This window comes from Delphinus delphis, chromosome 17 (genome assembly GCF_949987515.2).
Source record: "Delphinus delphis chromosome 17, mDelDel1.2, whole genome shotgun sequence".
NCBI classification, from domain to species: domain Eukaryota; kingdom Metazoa; phylum Chordata; class Mammalia; order Artiodactyla; family Delphinidae; genus Delphinus; species Delphinus delphis.
This window is the reverse complement of record NC_082699.1, coordinates 45,766,886-45,787,922: the sequence shown is the minus strand read 5'-3', so window position 1 is coordinate 45,787,922 and position 21,037 is coordinate 45,766,886. Positions and strand designations below refer to the sequence as shown.

The 21,037-nt window shown below is 45.6% G+C and overlaps 1 protein-coding gene across 4 annotated transcripts in view; it reads left to right on the top strand.

The window, feature by feature from the left end:
- NCALD (neurocalcin delta) overlaps positions 1-18,509 on the top strand; it is a 429,195-nt gene extending 410,686 nt beyond the window's left edge. For all 4 annotated transcript variants that reach the window (XM_059995006.1, XM_059995004.1, XM_059995005.1 and 1 more), the window contains 2 exons: positions 14,693-14,798; positions 17,190-18,509. In XM_059995006.1, the coding sequence (XP_059850989.1) occupies positions 14,693-14,798; positions 17,190-17,287 (204 nt within the window). In that variant the 3' untranslated portion in view covers positions 17,288-18,509. The remainder of the gene's footprint in view (positions 1-14,692; positions 14,799-17,189) is intronic.
- Positions 18,510-21,037: the final 2,528 nt, after the last annotated feature.

Sequence of the window (21,037 nt, the reverse complement as noted above, 5' to 3'; positions counted from 1 at the left end):
GGTTTCCTCTTGGAAACCAATTGGCTGCTGTAACAAAGGGCCATAAACTTAGTGGCTTAAAACAACACACATTTATTATCTTACAGTTCTGGAGGTCAGAGATCTGAAATCGGTTTCACTGGGCTAAAATCAAGGGGTCCGCAGCTTGCGTTCTGTCTGGAGGTTTTAGAGGAAAATCTGTTTCCTTGCCCTTCCTACTTTTTGAAACATTCCTTAGCTTGTAGCCCTTTATATCCATCTTCAAAGCCAGCAACAGTGGATTGAGTTCTTCTCACGTTGCCATTCCCCTGGGTATCTCATTCTGCTTCTCCCTTCCACTCATAAAGACCCCTGTGAGTACACTAGGACACCCCAGATAATTCAGAATAATCCCCCCTAGCTCAAGATCCTTAACATAATTACATCTGCAAAGTCCCTTTTACTGTGTAAGGTAACATATTCACAGGTTTCAGGGATTAGGACATGCACATCTTGGGGGGGCCATTATTCAGTCTCCCACGTATGTCCAAACGCAGTTATGTTCCTTTTTCCAAAAAATAATTTTGTGCTATATCAACATCTGGGTGAAAAAGCAAAACCATATGCAGATTTATTTTTAGAGTCTTACACAAACATTTTCACATTCATGTGTTTGTTTTTTTAAAGTGACAAACTTGGGAACATGATTTAGGTCCAATATTTTATTATTGCATCAAAACCATCTCTCATGAGTCTTAAGCCAGATCACAATTCTGACGTTTCTGCCGTAACGGCAGATCCTCTCCTGGGGCGGGGAGGGCCCTAATCTCAGCCCCCCGCTGCAAGAGGAAGGAGAATCCTTCCTGCCCCACACAGTTCTCTGTCCCTGAGCCCAGCCAGAGGCAGGTCTGAGCACCCACACCCAGCCCAGCACAGGCTGTTTCAGGAAGGGGGCAGCGAGCATGTGAGTAGCGTTGCTCATTGAACCACGAGTGCTCAGATGCTCTCTGGGATCTTGGGGGTGAGGGAACATGAACTTAGGGATCCATCAACAGGACCTCAGGGAGAGAATGCAGGAAGAACAGAGAGTGAAACTGACCCCTTCTGTTCTCAGAAAGTAACTAGGACCCTTGAAAGAACACGTTTTAACTACAGGACTGTCATTGGGTAGGAGTACACAGTCTGTGTTGCTTTACTCTTATGATTGAATGAAAATCACAGGCTTAGACAAAAATTGATCACCGGGATCCAAAACAAAGATGAAGAGGGAGTCAAGGGAAGAATTGGCATGTGAGAGCGGTTGTCTGAGCAAAGCAGGTCAATATCACCTTGCCCCTCCTTTTTTAATCTCCTTTTCCTTCTTTTCCTCGGGTAAATTATTTAACCTTTCTGTGCACTGTTCTCATGATTTGTGAACTGGAACCAATCATAGCACCCGCCTCAAGAGTAACCATAAGGGTTCAACAGTTATTACAAGTAGAGTACCTAGAACAGTGCCTCTCAATGGGTATCCTTCAGTAAATGTTGACTACTATTATTCTATAGACGTTTCTGGAGCTGAGACAGGACGTTTCCCTGCAAAATAAAGGGAGGTCCTTTCCCATTCAAAGGACAAAGTAATAGAGGCTCCCATTAAGTTTTTTTCTCTTTTCACCTTTATTGGAGTATAATTGCTTTACAATGGTGTGTTAGTTTCTGCTTTATAACAAAGTGAATCAGTTATACATATACATATGTTCCCATATCTCTTCCCTCTTGCGTCTCCCTCCCTCCCACCCTCCCTATCCCACCCCTCTAGGTGGTCACAAAGCACCGAGCTGATCCCCTGTGCTATGCGGCTGCTTCCCACTAGCTGTCTACCTTACGTTTGGTAGTGTATATATGTCCATACCACTCTCTCACTTCGTCCCAGCTTACCCTTCCCCTCCCCATATCCTCAAGTCCATTCTCTAGTAAGTCTGTGTCTTTATTTCCATCTTACCCCTAGGTTCTTCATGACATTTTTTTTTTCTTAGATTCCATATATATGTGTTAGCATACGGTATTTGTCTTTCTCTTTCTGACTTACTTCACTCTGTATGACAGACTCTAGGTCCATCCACCTCACTACAAATAACTCAATTTCGTTTCTTTTTATGGCTGAGTAATATTCCATTGTATATATGTGCCACATCTTCTTTATCCATTCATCTGATGATGGACACTTAGGTTTCGTCCATCTCCTGGCTATTGTAAATAGAGCTGCAATGAACATTTTGCTACATGATCTTTTTGAATTATGGTTTTCTCAGGGTATATGCCCAGTAGTGGGATTGCTGGGTCATATGGTAGTTCTATTTGTAGTTTTTTAAGGAACCTCCATACTGTTCTCCATAGTGGCTGTACCAATTCCCATTACCACCAATAGTGCAAGAGTGTTCCCTTTTCTCCACACCATCTCCAGCTATTAATGTTTCTAGATTTTTTGATGATGGCCATTCTGACCGGTGTGAGGTGATATCTCATTGTAGTTTTCATTTGCATTTCTCTACTGATTAATGATGTTGAACATTCTTTCATGTGTCTTTTGGCAAACTGTGTATCTTCTTTGGAGAAATGTCTATTTAGGTCTTCTGCCCATTTTTGGATTGGGTTGTTTGTTTTTTTACTGTTGAGCTGCATGAGCTGCTTGTAAATTTTGGAGATTAATCCTTTGTTAGTTGCTTCATTTGCAAATATTTTCTCCCATTCTGAAGGTTGTCTTTTGGTCTTGTTTATGGTTTCCTTTGCTGTGCAAAAGCTTTGAAGTTTCATTAGGTCCCATTTGTTTATTTTTGTTTTTATTTCCATTTCTCTAGGAGGTGGGTCAAAAAGGATCTTGCTGTGATTTATGTCATAGAGTGTTCTGCCTATGTTTTCCTCTAAGAGTTTGATGGTGTCTGGACTTACATTTAGGTCTTTAATCCATTTTGAGTTTATTTTTGTGTATGGTTTTAGGGAGTGTTCTAATCTCATACTTTTACATGTTGCTGTCCAGTTTTCCCAGCACTACTTATTGAAGAGGCTGTCCTTTCTCCACTGTACATTCCAGCCTCCTTTATCAAAGATAGGGTGACCATATGTGCGTGGGTTTATCTCTGGGCTTTCTATCCTGTTCCATTGATATATATTTCTGTTTTTGTGCCAGTACCATACTGTCTTGATTGCTGTAGCTTTGTAGTATAGTCTGAAGTCAGGGAGCCTGATTGCTCCAGCTCCGTTTCTCGTTCTCAAGATTGCTTTGGCTGTTCGGGGTCTTTTGTGTTTTCATACAAATTGTGAAATTTTTGGTTCTAGTTCTGTGAAAAATGCCATTGGTAGTTTGATAGGGATTGCATTGAATCTGTAGATTGCTTTGGGTAGTAGAGTCATTTTCACAATGTTGATTCTTCCAATCCAAGAACATGGTAAATCTCTCCATCTATTTGTATCATCTTTAATTTCTTTCATCAGTGTCTTATAATTTTCTGCATACAGGTCTTTTGTCTCCTTAGGTAGGTTTATTCCTAGATATTTTATTCTTTTTGTTGCAGTGGTAAATGGGAGTGTTTTCTTGATTTCACTTTCAGATTTTTCATCATTAGTGTATAGGAATGCCAGAGATTTCTGTGCATTCATTTTGTATCCTGATACTTTACCAGATTCATTGATTAGCTCTAGTAGTTTTCTGGTAGCATCTTTAGGATTCTCTATGTATAGTATCATGTCATCTGCAAACAGTGACAGCTTTACTTCTTCTTTTCCGATTTTGATTCCTTTTATTTCCTTTTCTTCTCTGATTGCTGTGGCTAAAACTTCCAAAACTATGTTGAATAAGAGTGGTGGGAGTGGGCAACCTTGTCTTGTTCCTTATCTTAGTGGAAATGCTTTCAGTTTTTCACCATTGAGGACGATGTTGGCTGTGGGTTTGTCATATATGGCCTTTATTATGTTGAGGAAAGTTCCCTCTATGCCTACTTTCTGTTGGGTTTTTATCATAAATGGGTGTTGAATTTTGTCGAAAGCTTTCTTTGCATCTATTGAGATGATCATATGGTTTTTCTCCTTCAGTTTGTTAATATGGTGTATAACGTTGATTGATTTGCGTATATTGAAGAATCCTTGCATTCCTGGAATAAACCCCACTTGATCATGGTGTATGATCCTTTTAATGTGCTGTTGGATTCTGTTTGCTAGTATTTTGTTGAGGATTTTTGCATCTCTGTTCATCAGTGATATTGGCCTGTAGTTTTCTTTCTTTGTGACATCCTTGTCTGGCTTTGGTATCAGGGTGATGGTGGCCTCGTAGAATGAGTTTGGGAGTGTTCCTCCCTCTGCTATATTTTGGAAGAGTTTGAGAAGGATAGGTGTTAGCTCTTCTCTAAATGGTTGATAGAATTCGCCTGTGAAGCCATCTGGTCCTGGACTTTTGTTTGTTGGAAGATTTTGAATCACAGTTTCAATTTCAGTGCTTGTGGTTGGTCTGTTCATATTTTCTATTTCTTCCTGATTCAGTCTTGGCAGGTTGCGCATTTCTAAGAATTTGTCCATTTCTTCCAGGTTGTCCATTTTATTGGCATAGAGTTGCTTGTAGTAATCTCTTATCATCTTTTGTATTTCTGCAGTGTCAGCTGTTACTTTTCCTTTTTCATTTCTAATTCTGTTGATTTGAGTGTTCTCCCTTTTTTTCTTGATGAGTCTGGCTAATGGTTTTATCAATTTTTTTTATCTTCTCAAAGAACTAGCTTTTAGTTTTATTGATCTTTGCTATCATTTCCTTTATTTCTTTTTCATTTATTTCTGATCTGATCTTTGTGATTTCTTTCCTTCTGCTAACTGTGGGGTTATTTTGTTTTTCTTTCTCTAATTGCTTTAGGTGCAAGGTTAGGTAGTTTATTCGAGATGTTTCCTGTTTCTTAAGGTAGGATTGTATTGCTATAAACTTCCCTCTTAGAATTGCTTTTGCTGCATCGCATAGATTTTGGGTCGTCGTGTCTCCATTGTCATTTGTTTCTAGGTATTTTTTGATTTCCTCTTTGATTTCTTCAGTGATCACTTCGTTAATAAGTAGTGTATTATTTAGCCTCCATGTGTTTGTATTTTTTACAGATCTTTTCCTGTAATTGATATCTAGTCTCATAGCGTTGTGGTTGGAAAAGATACTTGATACAATTTCAATTTTCTTAAATTTACCAAGGCTTGATTTGTGACCCAAGATATGATCTATCCTGGAGAATGTTCCATGAGCATTTGAGAAATATGTGTATTCTGTTGTTTTTGGATGGAATGTCCTATAAATATCAATTAAGTCCATCTTGTTTAATGTATCATTTAAAGCTCGTGTTTCCTTATTTATTTTCATTTTGGGTGACCTGTCCATTGGTGAAAGTGGGGTGTTAAAATCCCCTACTACGAATGTGTTACTGTCGAATTCCCCTTTTATGGCTGTTAGTACTTGCCTTATGTATTGAGGTGCTCCTATGTTGGGTGCATAAATATTTACAATTGTTATATCTTCTTGGATCAATCCCTTGATCATTATGTAGTTTCCTTCTTTGTCTCTTGTAATAGTCTTTATTTTAAAGTTTATTTTGTCTGATATGAGAATTGCTACTCCAGCTTTCTTTTAGTTTCCATTTGCATGGAATATCTTTTTCCGTCCCCTCACTTTCAGTCTGTATGTGTCCCTAGGTCTGAAGTGGGTCTCTTGTAGACAGCATATATATGGGTCTTGTTTTTGTATCCATTCAGCCAGTCTGTGTCTTTTGGTGGGAGCATTTAATCCATTTACATTTAAGGTAATTATCGATATGTATGTTCCTATTCCCATTCTCTTAATTGTTTTGGGTTTGTTATTGTAAGTCTTTTCCTTGTCTTGTGTTTCTTGCCTAGAGAAGTTCCTTTAGTATTTGTTGTAAAGCTGGTTTTGTGGTGCTGAACTCTCTCAGCTTTTGCTTGTCTGTAAAGGTTTTAATTTCTACATCAAATCTGAATGAGATCCTTGCTAGGTAGAGTAATCTTGGTTGTAGGTTTTTCTCCTTCATCACTTTAAATATGTCCTGCCAGTCCCTTCTGGCTTGCAGAGTTTCTGCTGACAGATCAGTTGTTAACCTTATGGGGATTCCCTTGTGTGTTATTTGTTGTTTTTCCCTTGCTGTTTTTAATATGTTTTCTTTGTATTTAATTTTTGACAGTTTAATTAATATGTGTCTTGGCGTGTTTCTCCTTGGATTTATCCTGTATGGGACTCTCTGTGCTTCCTGGACTTTATTAACTATTTCCTTTCCAATATTGGAGAAGTTTTCAACTATAATCTCTTCAAATATTTTCTCAGTCCCTTTCTTTTTCTCTTCCTCTTCTGGGACCCCTATAATTCGAATGTTGGTGTGTTTAATGTTGTCCCAGAGGCCTCTGAAACTGTCCTCAGTTCTTTTCATTCTTTTTTCTTTATTCTGCTCTGCAGTAGTTATTTCTACTATTTTATCTTCCAGGTCACTTATCCATTCTTCTGCCTCAGTTATTCTGCTATTGATCCCTCTAGAGTATTTTTAATTTCATTTATTGTGTTGTTCATCTTTGTTTGTTTCATCTTTAGTTCTTCTAGGCCCTTGTTAAACGTTTCTTGTATTTTCTCCATTCTATTTCCAAGATTTTGGATCATCTTTACTATCATTATTCTGAATTCTTTTTCAGGTAGACTGACTATTTCCTCTTCGTTTGTTAGGTCTGCTGGGTTTTTACCTTGCTCCTTCATCTGCTGTGTGTTTTTCTGTCTTCTCATTTTGTTTAACTTACTGTGTTTAGGGTCTCCTTTTTGCAGGTTGCAGGTTCGTAGTTACTGTTGTTTTTGGTGTCTGTCCCCAGTGGCTAAAGTTGGTTCAGTGGGTCATGTAGGCTTCCTGGTGGAGGGGACTAGTGCTTGTGTTCTGGTGGATGAGGCTGGATCTTGTCTTTCTGGCGGGCAGGTCCACGTCTGGTGGTGTGTTTTGGGGTGTCTGTGGCCTTATTATGATTTTAGGCAGCCTCTCTGCTAATGGGTGGGGTTGTGTACCTGTCTTGCTAGTTGTTTGGCATAGGGTGTCCAGCACTGTAGCTTGCTGGTCATTGAGTGCAGCTGGGTGTTGGTGTTGAGATGGAGATCTCTGGGAGATTTTCACCGTTTGATATTACGTGGAGCTGCAAGTTCTTTTGTGGACCAGTGTCCTGAAGTTGGCCCTCCCACCTCAGAGGCACAGCACTAACTCCTGGCTGCAGCACCAAGAGCCTTTCATCCACACGGCTCAAATCACAAAAAGAGGAAAAGGGGAAAAAATAATAAATCTTCCTCTCAAAGTCCACCTCCACAATTTGGGATGATTCGTTGTCTATTCATGTATTCCACAGATGCAGGGTACATCAGGTTGATTGTGGATGTTTAATCCGCTGCTCCTGAGGCTGCTGGGAGAGATTTCCCTTTCTCTTCTTTGTTCACACAGCTCCCAGGGTTCAGCTTTGGATTTGGCCCTGCCTCTGCGTGTATGTCACCGGAGGGCGTCTGTTCTTCGCTCAGACAGGACAGGGTTAAAGGAGCAGCTGATTCGTGGGCTCTGGCTCACTCAGGCCAGGGGGGAGGGAGAGGCATGGAGTGTGGGCCGAGCCTGCGGCGGCAGAGGCCTGAGGTGCCCCGTGCGTTCTTCCGGGGAAGTTGTCTCTGGACCCCGGGACCCTGGCAGTGGCGGGCTGCACAGGCTCCCCGGAAGGGAGGTGTGGATAGTGACCTGTGCTCGCACACAGGCTTCTTGGTGGCAGCAGCAGCAGCCTTAGCATCTCATGCCCGTCTCTGGGGTCCTTGCTGATCGCCGCGGCTCGCCCCCGTCTCTGGAGCTCCTTTAAGCAGCGCTCTTAATCCCCTCTCCTCGTGCACCACTCTGGACCCCACGGCCACTGGCTGGCCCACTGTGTTCAGGAAATTCAATAGGAACCCTGGCAGCTCCTCAATGTCTGCTAATGTTGGAGGGTGTCCTGCAGAGGCGGGGGGTGGCTCTGTTTCAGACACTGGCAGCAGAAGTTCTGGGAAGTACTCCTTGGTGTGGGCCCTCCCAGAGTCTTCCCATTAAGTTTTAAGTTAAGTTTACCTAGTCGTATAAATGTGTGTTCACAAAACAAAGGGAGGTAACCCAGCTAAACCTCCAATTGGTGGAACTCACAGAAGAGATATTCTTGTGCAGATGACTTTAGGAGTTCCCAGGCTTCTTCAGCTGTTGTGTTTCCTACCAAACACCATCCCAGCTGGGAATAAGCTAAAACTTCTGGGCTGCTCTGATGCTTACAGGATTTAAGTAACAGAAAGATCACCTTTCCAGGAGAGAATGTGGTTGGCACCAGGAATTCCCCAACTCCGAGCTGTTGCCCTGAGCCCATAGGTGCACTTCATGCAGGACTTTTGGGGCACAGCCGGTCTGGACTTGTTCTCAAGTCCTGCTAGAGACTTTCCGAAAGGAATATATAGGCTAACACGGTGTTGCCTTTAGCAGTTCTCAGGGAACTCACTTTAATGACCAGGTTGCAATAATTTCTAGTTAGCGTATTCATTCCTTGGATGGTAATGATTGCTTTAAAGTAGTTGGTGTTCAAATACGTGTTGTCTTAGAATCAGACTCTCCCTCCTAGTTGTGATTCAAGGTTAATTAGCACTTTTGATAAGGCAGAGTAAACTTGATAACACCCTCAGTCTACATTTTCACACCCTTTGAATGAATGAAAACTAAAGGAAGGAGGTTGGGCTGATGCTGGCAGCGCATCACAGAAGACTTCATTTTTTTGTTTGTTTCTTTTAGCAATATGGGAATTTTTTTTCCTGATTCACTCATCAGAATAAGGCATATGTATCCATACAGCAACCAGATGAAGAGGAAGGGAGACTATGGTGTTAGCCGTGTAAAGGTTTGCCGTCCACAAACACCAGACAGACTCACAAATTAATCTGACCTGGTCTCAAGAGCACTGTGACCAGTTCAGACAAGCAGCTTGTGAGTATTTGTGCCATGACGGATCAAAATCAGGACCAGAAAGACTTGGTTACGTTCTTTCTAAAACCACTTCCTGAGTGGCATTTTTTTTCTCCCAAAGATCTTTCTAAATTGGTGTCGTAGACACTATGTCACTTGTGATATGTGCCTTGGAGACCTGAAATACTGTGCTCTTCTGATGGTGAAAAAAAAGGCAGGGGGTGAATGGTGTTGTGGTGAAAGCTTCTAGTCCGTCTTGATATGGCCCCTGGGAATTCAGCTGCAAACCCTTGCCTAATTCTCAGTTATGAGTGTGGACCACAGATGTTACTCCAGAATGCAACTTGGATTTCTCTCCTGGAGAAAATTCTTTAAAGCAGTTGCCCAGGTTAGTGACTTTCTCTAAGAACTAACCTTAGTGTTTGTTTATCAGTTGTGTTTGGCTTATCCCTTTTTTATCAGGGGATTAATCTTATCGTGACAAGCCACATTATAGTTTAAGAGTTGAAGTTAGGCATCTAGCAACCCAAGTGAGTGCCTGCTACCCAAAGGCCCCCCACTCGGCTGTGCCCTCCGTCTACTTTGTGGACTATTCTTCCTTCTCCTGTTTCCTAAACAAGGATATTCCCAAGCAGAGGTCCAGCCTCAGCCTTCTTTTCCTTTCATTAGTTCTGGGAAGTCATCTTCTCAGTGCTTGTATGGGCCAGGCATAGTGTTAAGTATTTTCCACACTGTATTAGTTTCCTAGGGTTGCTGTAACAAATTACCATAAACTGGGCAGTTTCAAACAACAAAAATTTATTCTATCACAGTTCCAGAGGCCAGAAGTCCAAAGTCAAGGTGTGGGCAAGGCTGGTTCCTTCCAGAGACTCCTGGGGGGATCTGCTCCATGCCTGTCTCTTAGCTTCTGGTGGTGGCTGGCGATCCTTGGTGTTTTGGGCCCACATCTCTCTATCATCGTGTGACATTTTCCCTGTGTGACTGTGTCCAAATTTCCTTCTTCTTATATGAACACATCATTGGATTAGGGCCTGCCCAAATCCAGTATGATCTCATTTTAACTTGATGACATCCGCAAAGACCCTATTTCCAAATAAGGTCACATTCACAGGTTCTGGGTGAACATGAACTTTTGCAGGACACTAGTCAACCTGGTACATGTGCATTTTCTCATTTAATCCTCACAATAACCTTATTAGCCCCATTTTATGGATGAAGAAACAGAGTACCTCTAGATCTTCACCTCTGCTATGTCCAGCTGTTAATGGACACCTCCACTAAGACATTGCACTGGTACCTCACAGTCAAACATTCCAAAAACAAACTCAGTATTGCCCCCTAAAATGTGAAGTCCTAAACCACAGCAGCTCCAGAATGTCTTTTTAGGAGAGTGAACGGGATCTTTGGAAGGGGCTGTTGGAAGCAATCTTTGCACAGCACTTTATATAAGAATGAAATAAATAGTAACTGCCCATATCTAAAAATGATGGGTACCACCACTCACCTGAAACAAGACAGTGGCTGAGGAATGGGCAAGAATGGTAAATTTAGAAAAATATGAAGGAGGCAGATTTGATAGGTCTAGTTGACTGCCTGCATGTGGAGACGGGTGGTTAGAGCCATATTAAAGATGTCTTTGACTTGATTACAGGATGGTGGGTGGTAGGAGTGTTTACCAAGAAACAAACAAACATGAGTGGGGGCAGGGGCCTGGGCAATAATGAGTTTCAAGTAAAATCTTCTGTGAAAACTAATATAAGAACGGAGCTGCTTTGGTTGAAAAAGGGGTAGGGCCCTTATTCTCCCCCCATCCTCTCCCTGCCTGTGAACGTGTCTACAGCACTTTGGGAGAACATTATGGGTTTACTGACTTACTGTATTCTTCTAGCTCTAAACAAGAAAGTGCTTACGCTGTTCTAGATACATAGATATTGACCCCATTTTAAGAGTATTTCCAAGAAAGATTCTCATGGCCTCTCTCTACCCTCCTTTCCTGGTATGTAATATCCTTCTAAGCAGGATGCTTTTCTTTATCGACAATCTAAGAACAACCTATACTGCTTAACTTCTTTTACCCTTGGTGGGTTGTCATGGGGCCTTGGGTGTCCTGTTGGAAGACCCTGCATCTTCTGATGAAAAGCCAGTCTGGTTTCCTTCAGAGAGAAGAGTGAACTTTAGCTCTTGGAATTGTGCCTGCCCTTAGTTAATCCCACAACGTTTATCAGTTCAGACATGAGCCCTTCCTTTCCAACATTCCGAGAGGTGGTTCATTCAGAGGGAAAAAGAAAAATCACATATATATATATATGTCAAGAGGAAGCTGGTAATTCCCCTGGCCGCAGGTGGTGCTGTCCTAAGCCTGCCTAGGGCAGAACCAGAGCTGGGTTCCTGGGTGTCCCATAGCGGTTGTATTTACCCAGAGACAAGAATAGGGCTCTTCAAGTTTAATTAAAAACAGGATGTCCCTGCTGGGCCTCTCATTGACATTGCTAAAAATAAAGTAGGGAAGTAGCCTGGCCTCTCCATGGTTTAATCCCATTAAATTAGGGGGAGGGGTGTGGGGAACTGGGGTTAATAAAAGACACGATTTGTTTCAGATTGCTGTCTGGAGTTGTGTCTTTTCTCTCCCTGCGCTGTGGAGTCCCAGGTCTAATACAATCAGTGCTGGCTTGCTGAGGCCATGAGAGAGGGGCAAAGGGACAGGTGATTCCCCACTGAGGTTTTGCAGGGCTGTCACCCACTTACTCACATTGGGACCCCTGGGGCTTGTCACCTCATCTCTTTGCTCACTGCTCTAGTACCACCCATGTTCATAGACCTGGTTTTGTAAATAATCCACTAATCCCTTTCTGTGAGCTGATGCACATTAAAAACAAACAAATGGGGCTTCCCTGGTGGCGCAGTGGTTGAGAGTCCGCCTGCCGATGCAGGGGACACGGGTTCGTGCCCCAGTCCAGGAAGATCCCACATGCCGTGGAGCGGCTGGGCCCGTGAGCCATGGCCGCTGAGCCTGCGCGTCCGGAGCCTGTGCTCCGCCACTGGAGAGGCCACAACATTGAGAGGCCTGCGTACCGCAAAAAACAAAAACAAAAACAAATGAACAAAAACAGTGTAGTCTGAGTGCTATGAAAGAGCCATCTGGAAACGTGAGCGTCTTAAAGGTGCTCGCACTTCCTCCTCAACCCCTCAGTACACTCAGACGTTACATCTCTTGCCCAATTCCAGAAGCCTCGTTTGCAAATATCCTCATATAAGGGATCCTGACTTTCTTCATTTTTGTTTTGTTTTTATTTAGGGGTGTTTTGTTGTTGTTGTTTTGAACTAACCTATCCTCATTTCTCCGCCCCAGCCCTATTCCTTTAGTCTAACAGCTAAAGACTAAACGCCTGAAGACTTTCTGTTGGGTGTAAGAGCCTTGTTTTCAAACACACATTCATCTGTTTGCTTGGTCTTTCGTTCATTTGTTCAACCAGAGTATTAAGAGAATAATCCCTAGATTATTACACAGTTGACTTCCTTCAGAATCCCAAGAAGGAGAATTTCATGAACCTCAACTCTTAGAGGCTGAGAGTTCCAAGGAGTGTTCCAGACCAGTGGGTTTTACTTGCTACCATGGGACCTTACTGAGGCCAGAACAGATTTGGGGAAGGAGCAACGCAGCCCCAAAGAAGGTTGATTACACAGCATCCTTAAGACTTCTAGCCAAAGTAAACTTATTATTTGTCCATAAATGCCCCTCCCACATCACCTGTACAACTCCTGAAATGTACCAGCTTTTAAGCCTTTAAAGAGGTGTACTTGTGATTTAGTGGGCCGCTGATATCTAGATACTGTTTTGTTGTTGTTGTTCTAAGATTCCTGGGCTTGTGAATTCACAAAATATTTAGATTGTGTAAGTCTGAAATCCGTGTGAGGGGTGTGTGTGTGTGTGTGTTCATCAGTTGGTGCCGCCGATTCCTCTTTGAGTCAAGAGTTACAGAAAAGCTTCCGTGTCGGAGCAGAGAAAGCTGAGGAGAGGGCGCTGGACCTCAAAACATGGTGGTGTGGAGAGTGTCCTGCTTTCCACTCTTGTTACTAAGTATTCACATGGCCCTGGAAGTTCAGCACCTCTGTTTCCCATTTGTAAAAAAGTCTCTAACTCTATGGCCTTTTCTAGCTCCCCCCAAGGAGTCAGGTGTCCCCAGCGGCTTGGCGCATGGCGCTATGACCCCAGCACAGATGGTAGTGTAGTCCTGGGCTGGAGGGGACAGCAATAGGGATCCAGGAGGAAGACAGAGTATGGCTCACCTCTCGCCTCTGGAGCACACTTCAGTGAGCGTCTCTTGGGACAGCTGACTGTGGCCAAGCTTACTTACCCCAGTGACACCCATCATTCCAGACAGAGCCGTGTCTCCCAGTTTGCCCTTCCTCCCAGACAGAATCACCATGGAGGCAGCTCCAGTTCAGCGAGGACTCTGGGTGGGTTCAAGTCAGACTTGGGGAGCCTGGCCTGAGGGGTCCCTAATGGGGTGGGATCAGTCCAAGAGTCAACACACTGGGTGAGTCCATTTTTCACTCCTATTTTATCAACAGAGATTATAATATTTACCCCCATTTCTCCAGAATATTTTAGGAACTTGAGGCAGAGTTGATCCTGAACGAGACTGTAAAGTGGAGAAGTTAAGCCTTTATCTCTTTTTACAACCCTTTTTGTTTCCACATTTCCCCTTTGGAGACTACTTTCCTTCAGCTGCCTTCCTTTCTCTCCTTCCACTACATCCCAAGTTCCAGAACTTTCCAGATTCCTCCGCCCACCCTCTGGCAAAATCTCCTTTTTCTAAAACTCCTTCCCAGGGCTAATTTTCCCCAAGTGAATCTGAGTACCAGAACCATGGTCTGGGGATAAAAACAATGACTTTACATTATGCTTCCAAAATAAAAACAACATTTGACTGCTGAGGCCTTCCAGGCGCTTACTGGGTACCATGGGGGGTCCACGGTAGGGGAGATAGTTTCAGTACTGTTCACAGAACCTTTTCAGTAGAACCCTCTTTTGCCCATCAGATTTCTGATGTACCCAGCTGATCTCAAGCTGAGACTTTATACTTACTTCTTCCAAAACTTGGATGGCAGATTGTTCCCATCCCGGGGATACCTGGCAGCTTGCTGAGAAGGAATGTGAGACGATTGCCACATCCAAGGAGAAAGAGCACTGGGATGGATTGGTAATGTCTGCCCAGGAGAAGAGGAGGGCAGGCCCTTACAGACCATCAGTGTTTGTCACCCTTGAGGGACCCAGGGAGAGACCACAGTAGACCCTGACCAGTCTCTGGCCTGAGGAATGTCACCTACAGCCTGAGAGCAGGGACCTCAGAACAGCAGCAGCAGCACACAGGCACCTCATTAGAAATGCAGACTCTCAAGCCCCCCATCTCCCCAGCCCACCCTACTCAATCAGCTGCTGCGTTTTCACAAGATTCCCAGGGGATTCATAAGCACATAAGTTAGAGACACGGGGGGCCTAGTGGATCTTCCTGCCAGTTGTCGCTCCTGAAGGTTCTTGCTGCTGGACAAGCTCTGCTGGCCTGGCTGCTCTCACCAGCAACTGCACGTCTCTCTTCTACGACAACAGATGGTCAGGAGCAGAGCTGGGTCGCTGTGTGATGGGAGGCATTCCCTTCAACCCTGTATTTGGGAGGTTTAATAATAGTGCCATTGTGTGCGAAAACAAACCATGTTTCTGTCTCACGCCATGTTGCTTCTGTCCCCAGGCAATCTATAAGATGGTCTCCTCTGTAATGAAAATGCCTGAAGATGAGTCGACCCCAGAGAAGAGGACAGAAAAGATCTTCCGCCAGATGGACACCAATAGAGACGGTAGGAGGCCATGGCTGCTTTGCTTTGCTTTGCTTTGCTCAGAGGCGGGGCTGCTGGAGGGGCTGGGGTGTCCGGGCAGGGAAATTCCACTAGAGGTCAAGATATTGGCCATAAGGACCTGGCTCGAGGCCCTTTGTGAAAGTGGCTTATCCTGCTTTCTCCCTGTAGTGGGAAGATGGAGGCTGGATCCTGCAGGCCAGCGAATCAGAAAGTGGGGAGGGGCTTGTTATGCACCCAGACCCTAGTAGCTTTCACCCCAGCCTGCCCAGGGGGTTTTGTTGGGGTTTCGTGTGCATGCTCCAAGGTGTTGGGTTTCCTGGAGCCAAGTGGGACCCCTCAGCTGTTGGCGGGTGAGGTGGCCAGCAGATTCCACCCTGAGGGAGCCACCCACAATTCAAATGCAACAAGGGGATGCAGAGCAAACCAAAATGAAAGGAGAGATGGATTTCAAACTCAAGAACAGTGGATTTTAGATGTTGCATTGCCAGACAGAATACAGGAGGCACCATTAAATTTAATTTTTGGACAAATAACAAATGACTTTTCAATATAAGTATGCCCTATTCAATATTTGGGACATACTTAAAAAATTGTTGTTTATTTGAAACTGAAAGTTAGCTGGGCATCCTGTATTTTATTTGCTAAATCTGGCAGCCCTAGTTAGATGTAATATCTGAGTTTAAAGTGCTAACACAGAGCTTGGTCCATAATAAGCCCTGAGTCATCTATAGCTCTTGCTTTTATTTCCAGCTTGCCTGTTCTGCTGGGCATCCCCAGCAGTTCTTGTCAGTGATGAGCAAATGCAGTCATATACCCCCGGCGGAAGGCTTTGTCGCAGAGCGAGCCTCAGTTTCTATCCCTATGCCCTCTGGGGCACCAGCTGCCTGAGAATCCAGGTTTGCAGGGTACAGGCCAATCTGTTTGCTTTGTTTCTCCACAAAGGTGCCGTTACATCCTGTTTCTCTATGTGCCTTGATTCACAGCGAATAGTTTGTTTTGCAAAGACTAAACACATGGGATTCTTTTAATAGAATAGTAAACTCGCTGACATTAAACTGCACATTTTGCTGATGCTCCAGGGGAGCACAGGTGGGCTTGTCTGCTGCCCGAGGCCCAGCCTCCTCTTCAGAATAGGGCTGAAAGATGGGAGAAGACCCAAACACTGCAGGATCGAACGCTCACTGCGAGAAATGAGACCCTGTGCTCTGGGACTCGGCCACAATGGGGTCACAGAGCCCTGACGGGGTCAGCATTCCCCAAATGCATCTCGTTGCTAAAAGTCCTGTGCTTTCCTAAGGGAAAGCCTTGGGTTTTTAAAAAAAAAAAAAGGGCGGGGGTGGGGGGGGGTCGGAGTGGGAGCCGTACTGGGAGGGGCTTTCGGTCTGCAAGGGGTCAGGCTCCACCCAACCAGGAGACTTGGTGCTTTGGCTCAGGGCTTCTGGACCCCAAGGCGGGACGCCACACCGGAGCACGGTCCTCATCTAGACCCTCCCGCTGTTAGATTCCTCTTGGAGAAGCTCTTTGCATCTAACCCCTGGCGCTGACTTGAAGAGAAAAGTCTGGGCCCCCAGCAGGTTAGCTGGGAAGCCAATCCGGGAGCACGCGGGTAGTTAGCCCGAGCGGATACATACGCTGAATGCAGGGTTTACCCTGCCGCAACAAGAAAGTGGGGGAAGCTTTGCCTCCCCACCAACAATATGACCGAGGAAACTTCCCGAAGGGAATTGATACATACTCTAGCTTGGGCAAGAAGGAGAAAGACATCGAGGAGGAGTGGAATCCCAGGCAGCCAGTCTCCCCCGTCCAGCCCATTGAGGTAGGAGGAAAGTGCCCTGATTGACGGGAGGGACCCCCGCGGCACCTCTCTGCTTCTCGGAGCACACAGCCCTCGCCTGGATGGAAGGGCAGCCATCCTCACACCTTGGCCCAAAGAAGGGGCCCTGTCCCCAGATGTCTCTTCGGGCCCCTCTGCCCACATGCAAACGTAGGTGTAGCCAAGTGACCCTGAGGAGCCCAGAGGGCCCAGTGAGCCCGTGGGGACGGCCTTGGCGCTGCAGGAGCCCAGCTCAGTCTCTGAAAGGCGCTATCTGAGTCCCTCCGGGGCACCTGCAGCTGGAGGGGCCACGAGGGCAGGGCCCACGTCGCGGCCACCCAGCAGCCCCGCAGCCCAGGGCCGTGCACACAGAGCTCTCAGGAGGCCGCGTGCTGCACTGTGCGATGCTCAACGAGCCCCGGGGTCTCGGCTCGGAGAGACGGAAGGTGGGCCTCACGGCAGGTGTGAGACCCCGGGAAGAGGTGGGCCGCCGCCGCCGCCGGCTCCAAGGTACAGCGGGAAGCCTACGTCTGTGCAGCGGCCGCCAGCCGCCACTCACCGGTCCTCTTGCTTTCTAGGAAAACTCTCCCTGGAAGAGTTCATCCGAGGGGCCAAGAGCGACCCGTCCATAGTGCGCCTCCTGCAGTGCGACCCCAGCAGCGCCGGCCACTTCTGAGCCGGAAGCCCCACCAACTGTAGAGCTGCTTGTGTTCCCTTTGGAGTTTACTTTTTAACAAAAAAATTTTTTTTTTGCCAAACAATATTGACGGTGATGCTGTTCCTCGTGTGGTCGGATGCACCTCCCTCCGTGCCGCCTGCAGCTTCTTTTGTCGTGGACGCTTCATGGGAATGTCTAGAGCCCCCCGCGCTTGTGGAGAGCATGAACAGTGCTGCCGTGCACAGACTTTGTGGTGTTCGTTGTTCTGACGATTTTTCATCGTTATTATTATTACTTTCCCTTTGATTCGAAAGTCTGTGTTCTAAAACCGAAGACTGGGGGAGGCAAGAGAAGAGAAGAGAAAACAATCCAGTCCAGTGATTCTATTGCAAGCTTAAGGGCCCTGTTTGGAAAACAAAATTCCCCACCTGGGTCTGGAGTGACACATGCCCTAGGGGTGGTGGCACCAGATGCTCGATTGCCCAGGGACCAGGAATCCTCCAGGGCTAGGCTATTAAAGGGGCCTGGGGGATTCCCGCCTGGAGGCCCACCCCATCCTCTTCCCCAGCAGGCTTTAGTTTCTAAGCTGTGAACATTTCAAGGTAAATTCATAGAGGAGAGGAAAAAGATGGCTCAGCTATTTCTTCCCAGGTTTACACTAGTTGAGCTAAGATGAGTTTCTCTGGAAATTAAACACAAATGGTAATTTATATTTCAAAGCCAGACCCATCTTGTTGCCTATTGTAGTTTAAAAAAAAAAAAAAAGATCGCTGTATATAAAATACTGGGTATTACAGATGAAATTAAGTGTTTTGCCTTGTTTAAATGAAATGCATGTTTAGTGAGCACTAATACAATCTTATTACAGGAGACTGTTTTTAGTAGCTTGTTGTGAAGTAAGCCAGCTATAATGAATGTCTATGTCTTATTTTAAAGTCATATCCGTCTTTGCACAAATGCACCAATCAACAGGTATATTTTATATATTCCAGAAAAGTACAAAGTAACCATGACCAGGGCCCAACCTTAATTTTGAATGCTTTTCCAGTGGTAGTGCCTAGGCAAGAGAAGTGGGGCAAGTTTGAGTGGGATGTGTCAACTGGAGCACCAGAAGGTTCATATTTATTAGAGATGTGGGTTTGCCCACCCAGCCCAGCAGCCCGTTGACAGTCCTGGATCAGAGGTGCGGTGCTTTTCTGAGCAGATAATATTCTGTAGCTGTTCCCACCCCCACCCCAAATAGCATAAATTCTCGGGACTTCCCAGTGCTTTAATCCACATGGATGGTTAGGAAGCCATAGCTGGAATGTTGACTTTTCCACGCCTCTAGCGGCCCTGAAAAGAGTCAGAGGTTAGAGGCTGGGCATCACCTGGTTCATCCTGAAGAAGGCATAGGCAAGTGTGTCTGTGATTTCCAAGGCCCACCCTTGGGAATCCGAAAGTGTCTTGCATCATCGTGTTCTCTGAATGCAAATTTCTATTTACAGAAGTGACAGTACAAATTTGAGTTGCAGTTTGGTCTGATGACCTCATACATCCTAATTTGAATTGAAAGGTAAGAGTACAAGTTGCTGGTCACAGGTAAGTCATATTTTCACAAGCAGTAGGTATGGGGAAGTCCAAACACTCAAGGATGTAGACGGGGAGACCCTGCCCCAAGAGAAGGCAGAGAGGTCTCCTTGGCTGCGGCCAAGCTACTTCCTGTAGACCATGAACCACAGAAAGATAAACTTATAACCATGAGGAAAACGATGCTGAGCCCATTTCTAACCTCTAGATTGCTGAGTATTACGTGATTCCATTTAAACTGACAGTAAAAATCTGAATTTGTATGGTTGACCAAAACAAACCAACTTGGCAGGGTGAAATTTTGAGACCTGGACTCAGTAAAATAATCTTCATCTTCCTCTGCGTGTCAGTTTTTTTTATAGTGGTTCTATACTGTGAGACTTGCTGAGTCCCTCCATTGGCCAAGTGGTAAAATCTGGTTTTGAAAACTAGGGAATTAACCTAAGACGCGGCGTGCACAGTGGCAAGGGGACCCGGCACCTCTGTAGGTGATGTTCAGGAGCTGCCTCCCACTTTCTCGCGCTCTTGATTGAAGACCTAATTCCTCCTTTAGTTCTCCTTAGATGGCGGAGTCAGTTAATGTTGGGGAAAGCCCGCCTGGGCTCTGTCCTCAGTCATGACATCTTACTGAGCCAGACGCACTCCGTTCCCTAGAACCTAGAGCTGGAGTGAGATGCAGGGGAGTGTGTCTCCAGCTGTTAAGAAAACAAAGCGGAAACTAGTCCTCGTCCTTGCCTGCCATTGACCCTGTCTGTATTTTCTTGAGGGTTGTTTTCTCATTCTCCTCCTTCCCAGGAAGACCTTTGTATGTCTGATCCAATGCACTCGAGTGTGGCCAAGGGACTTGACAGCACCCAGAAGGCTGAATGCCTAAAAGCTTATGTCACTCCTGTGCTGGGCTGTTCATTGTCATTGCTGTGTTGAGGGACCTCTGGAAATGGAGTCTGTTCTGTCTGAAATCAGGCCAGCCTGTGATGTTCAAGGGACTGGAATAAAGTGGCTTACGACGTGAAGGATGATAGAGTGGTCGACTGTTCATATCCTTGTTTAGGGTGGGGAAGGGGTGTTGAGGGCGCAGTCCCATCCCATTGATATGCCCTGGGGGCACTTTGCACAAGTGAATTTAGTAATTTATGAATCCCTCCCCGTGGAGTGGGTCCTATATCAGGTGACTTTTGTGTTACTCTAGCTTGGCATTCAAGAATGTTGCTGATTTAATATGATGGTCTGGGACATGAGGTTTCCATGCCTAAACTGCTGCTCCAGCTGAATCTGTGCCCGAGTGAGGGCCCAGATGCTGTGCTGGCCACCTCCTGGGTGTGGTTTCTGCTCTCCAGGCACAAGGAAGCAGGGTTTGTGAAAGCGGGGATGAGAGGGTCTGCTGGACCCCAAGCCGTGTCCGGAAGCATCCTTGGTCTACATGTGGGCTAACTTTCCCCTCATGGCCTTCCCTTTCTTACTTCCTCTCCTTCCTCACAACTGGAGCTATAAATTCTAGTCTCAACATTAGGTGCACCAGAAGGAGAAACTGAGGCAAGTTCCTCTTCAGTGGGAAATTAACATGCCCCTCTCCCCTCTCAGGGCCTCTCAGGCTGGAGAAGAGTCTGTAGGAAAACTGACATAATACAGAGCCCATGGCCTCAAAGCCAATTCAGATCAAGGTGCTTGTTGCTGCTGTCCTTGGCCTTGCCTCCAGCACAGAGGCCATGAATGTAGGAAGAAGGGGCTGAATGTCAGCTACGGTAGGTGTCTCATGGGCCAACCAGACCTCATGTAGGAGCTGAGTTGGCCTGGAGGGGAGTCTTTTTGTACCTCACAGTTTCTTTCTGTAGACCAGCAGTGGCCCTGAGGCCCGTGAGAACTGAGCATGCGTAATGCCGTGTCACTCACGGCAGTGATGGTGAGGAGGTGGCTGCGACCCTCCAACCTGATCAGGAGGCTCTTCACTCGCACACCTGTTGGAGGGGAACCTGTTAATTTCCAGCACGTTTGCAAGCCTGAGGCTCCTATTTTCAGGGTACTGTCCCAACCCAGCTCTGGACCCCCTGACAGCCTAGTTCAGGCATGGGGGGGCGGGGCAGGCATAGGCCAGGTGAGGAAGAATCTGCCTGCTTTCTCAGTCGAGGCAGGGGGAGGTCACGAGAGCTCCCTTTGGAAGAAATGGAGATGCTTCACGCAGGCCTCTCTTATCTTTGTCAG